Source organism: Plectropomus leopardus, unplaced genomic scaffold (genome assembly GCF_008729295.1).
Source record: "Plectropomus leopardus isolate mb unplaced genomic scaffold, YSFRI_Pleo_2.0 unplaced_scaffold18607, whole genome shotgun sequence".
Taxonomy (NCBI): Eukaryota; Metazoa; Chordata; class Actinopteri; order Perciformes; family Serranidae; genus Plectropomus; species Plectropomus leopardus.
The window spans coordinates 282-3726 of NW_024620061.1; the positions used below are offsets into that span (position 1 = coordinate 282).

The window sequence follows — 3445 nt, forward strand, 5'->3', positions numbered from 1 at the left end:
TCCCACTACTTGTGAGCTGTGGTGACACTTTATAGTTTATTAAGTTACAAAAACTTTGACAGTTACGCAATCCAACAATCTGTCCAGTGTTCTAAATCAGCCCTTTAAATGTCGTTGTGCGTCTGAAATTATAACTGTCCTCATTTATGGAAAATACTGAAATTCGCCTGCTTTATGCTTTAGGACAGAGCTCTTTTCGGGGTGAGCTGCGGGGGATGGGGGGCAGGTGGCGCTCACGTGTTTGCGTTCGGGTGTTGCTTACACCGACACCGACATGGCTCTCCAATAAACCCATTAATAACCATTGGGTAAAATGATCATTCCTGTCAGTGTGTGTGTGGCAGGCGCAGCAGCAGTATCACAAACACTGAATGGCACTCAGCCTCTGCAAAAAAATAAATAAATAAATAAAAATGAATATCTAAATGCATAAATTGAAAACTGACCCTAATCACGAATACTCGAATAGCCAAATGTTTGGGTCCAGCCATACCAACGGTTAGCCCCGTCACTGTGTGATTTTGTGGATAAGTTGTGGTGATTGGACAAAAAGGTTGCACAAAAGTGATTGGCTAAATTTGCGTTAACTGGAATTTCGATTTCAAAACGTAAACGTATTAGTGTAGCTGTAGCCTCAATATGACATCACGTGTAACAGTAACACATCGTGCAGTGACTCACTCTGACGAGGGCGTCGTCGATGATGTGATCTCTGCGTACTTTGAGCTTCAGATAGGGGTTGGGCTGCTGGCCCTGGACCATGCTGTAGAGGGCCGTGAGCCGCCGCTCGCTGTACATCCTGATCCTGTTGTCGTAGTATAATCCTTGGTTCTTGGTGATCACGTTGAGGATGAAGGGGCAGCTCTGGAAAGAAAACTTGGTTTCGGCGTTGACCTTGAAGAAGGTGAAATCCTTGTCCATCTCCACCACCTCGTTCACTGACTCGTTGACAAAATCCTCAAACGGGATGAGGGGTTTAATGCTGTCCACAGGTCGGACACCCAGCTCTTTCTCCAGAGGATCGACCCGAGGACCCTTCTTGTAGAGCCGCTCCTCACCGAGCAGCTCGTGCAGGGTGAGCTCATCGGACTCCGAGTCGTCGTCCTCCTCCTCGTTGTGATCCAAGTTCAGGTCACCACCCAGGATACTGGCGTAGAAGGCAACCTTTAAACACTGCGTCGCGGTGACCACAGTCTCGTCATCATTCACCAGATTTTCGCTGTCGTATTCGTTGCTGATGACTGTGAAAGTGATGAGCTGTTGGAAGGTTTCCATCATACGGCGGATGTGCGAGAGACCGTACACGGACCAGAGCTTCGAGAGTCTGGCGAGCGCTGTCACTGGAAGTTTGCTCATCGCTTTGCAGAACTGCGGCAACGCCACTTCCAGGTACTCGGGGCTGTGCAGGTTGCTGTTTTCTAGCACGATGAGGAAGATATTCAGATAATCTGGGTTTGTTTCGTACACGTCAAGGTATTCCAGGTCAAGCTCCATGTTCGGAGTGAGGTAAATTATTGCGTTTACGAGAGCGGCCTCAACCTGTTCGAGTCCTAGAAGTCTGTCGTAGACTCTCCGCACGGCGTCTATGTCCACGGTGACCTCACAGGGGTCGAACGTTTCATTAACACCTTCGTCTGGTAAAGCAGCTGCAGAGGAAGCACCCTTTTCTTCTGAGGTTTCTTCACTTGGCTTCTTATGCTTCTCCACATCTGTTGCTTCTAAAGAGTCAAGGTTTTCTGTAGTTTTGGGTTCGTCCTTCCTGAAACTCTTAATCAAGGCCTCTGCATTGGAGAAAATCCTGCCGATGACGCGTACGAGAGCCGAGTAGTCCCCTTTCTCCTCGCAGAAACTCAGGATCATACATATTGTGTTCTCTGTGAGGTAATTAACATCTGGACCAAAACAGTAAAAGGAAAAATGAATTGACAAAATGAACCGATTCAAAGTTAGTGTCCATAAAAAAGAGTCAGTTTTACGGTACCTGAGAAGTCTTCCATGGCGGGAAAGAGGTCCGAATCGCTCATCTTACAGTCCAGATGAGAGTCTGGATGTGCAGAGTCTTTCGTGGAGGGGTGAGGATTACAGAGTTTGGCGTTAATCTTAAACAGCTCAAGCGCTTTGGCAGCTGCTGTATTGCTATCCAAAGGTCGAAAATCTCTACACGATGCGCAAAACTCATTCGTGCAGTCGCCATTTCCACAGCCGTCGGTTAACTGCCGAAAGTAGCGCTCAATTAGATGCTTTGCAGTCGCTCTGTTCCTGCATAAGATATTCAAACAGGAAGTCATCTATGGTTAGAAGAAAAGCATGAACATTTTCTCGCAATGCAAGAAAGCTGAACATATTGCATTCTGCGAAACATTCAGCGAAATCCAAGAAGAACATTTAAAAGTAGGGATGCCCAGATCGAACGGCCAATTGTTACCAGTGACTGGTGATTTAGCTGGCCTACTGATAAACTACTCCGCTTTAGAACAAGTATTTCAATAAGTTAATTAAGTTTCCAGGTACTCCTCAGGTGCTCTGTTTTGTTTACAGCTGAACTTCGACTCCAGCAGCGAACAGCATCCTTTAACATTGTGAATTTCAGTTCTTCATCAAGACTTAAGCTCTATTTGCATGGCACAAGTATTACCCTGCGAGCTTATGTTATTTACAAATTACCCTCCCCATGTCTTTGCCCCATAAAGCACAGTATAAGCAATGTGTTAATTTACGCAAATTTACTGACCGTATTTCCCTGCGCAGAAAACAAACACGGGATCAAAATCACAAGATGTCCTCAGCAATTTTTATAAATTACCAGAGGTCCCCTTGTGATGCCAGTCCCTTGAGATCCACCAATACACTACAAAACAGTCCAACTGACCTAAAATACTGCAATACCAGCTGATAAAACAAGACAAAAACACGATCGTATCTGCAGATATTGCTCACAGACGATCAGCAATGATGGACAGAAAAATCGTGATCTGGGCCTCCCTGTTTAAATGACACAATGACAGAGACGGTGATCCCACGTAAAGAACATCGAAGGGTGCAACTCCTCACATAGAAATATTAGTTTAACTAATTGCATGTACATTAGTTTAGCTACTAGTTTAACTACTTAAGTGCAAGTTCAAATAAAGTGACTTACATTCGGCTGGATTCAGGTGCACACCTGCAGACCCAATGGACAGTCCTGTGAAAGACAACAAACATTTTAATAGCCTGAGGCCCGCTGTTGTATCCAAGTGTGTTCCCCACTGAATGACGATTCCTCCCTGTTGATGTGTAGCGCCTTGGTGGTTAAGTTTTGGAGAGGCAAGTGTGCACGAGGACTAAATGAGTAAAAAATACTTCCAAGCATGTGCATGTTTTTTTAAATAAAATAAAATAAAAAAGGGTTTGGTCCATATGCCCAGGATTGATTGGGTGCACTGATCAAAGCTCTACTAACATG

The 3445-nt window shown here is 45.1% G+C and overlaps 1 protein-coding gene across 1 annotated transcript; it reads right to left on the minus strand.

The window, feature by feature from the left end:
* Positions 1-681: 681 nt before the first annotated feature.
* Positions 682-3184, minus strand: LOC121965108 (ubiquitin-protein ligase E3A-like; the record flags this gene model as incomplete). Its single annotated transcript, XM_042515274.1, has 3 exons — positions 3140-3184; positions 1982-2059; positions 682-1892 (listed from the first exon to the last, which is right to left on the minus strand). Coding segments are annotated over exons 2-3 (1254 nt in total), but the record flags the coding sequence as incomplete, so codon positions are not given.
* Positions 3185-3445: the final 261 nt, after the last annotated feature.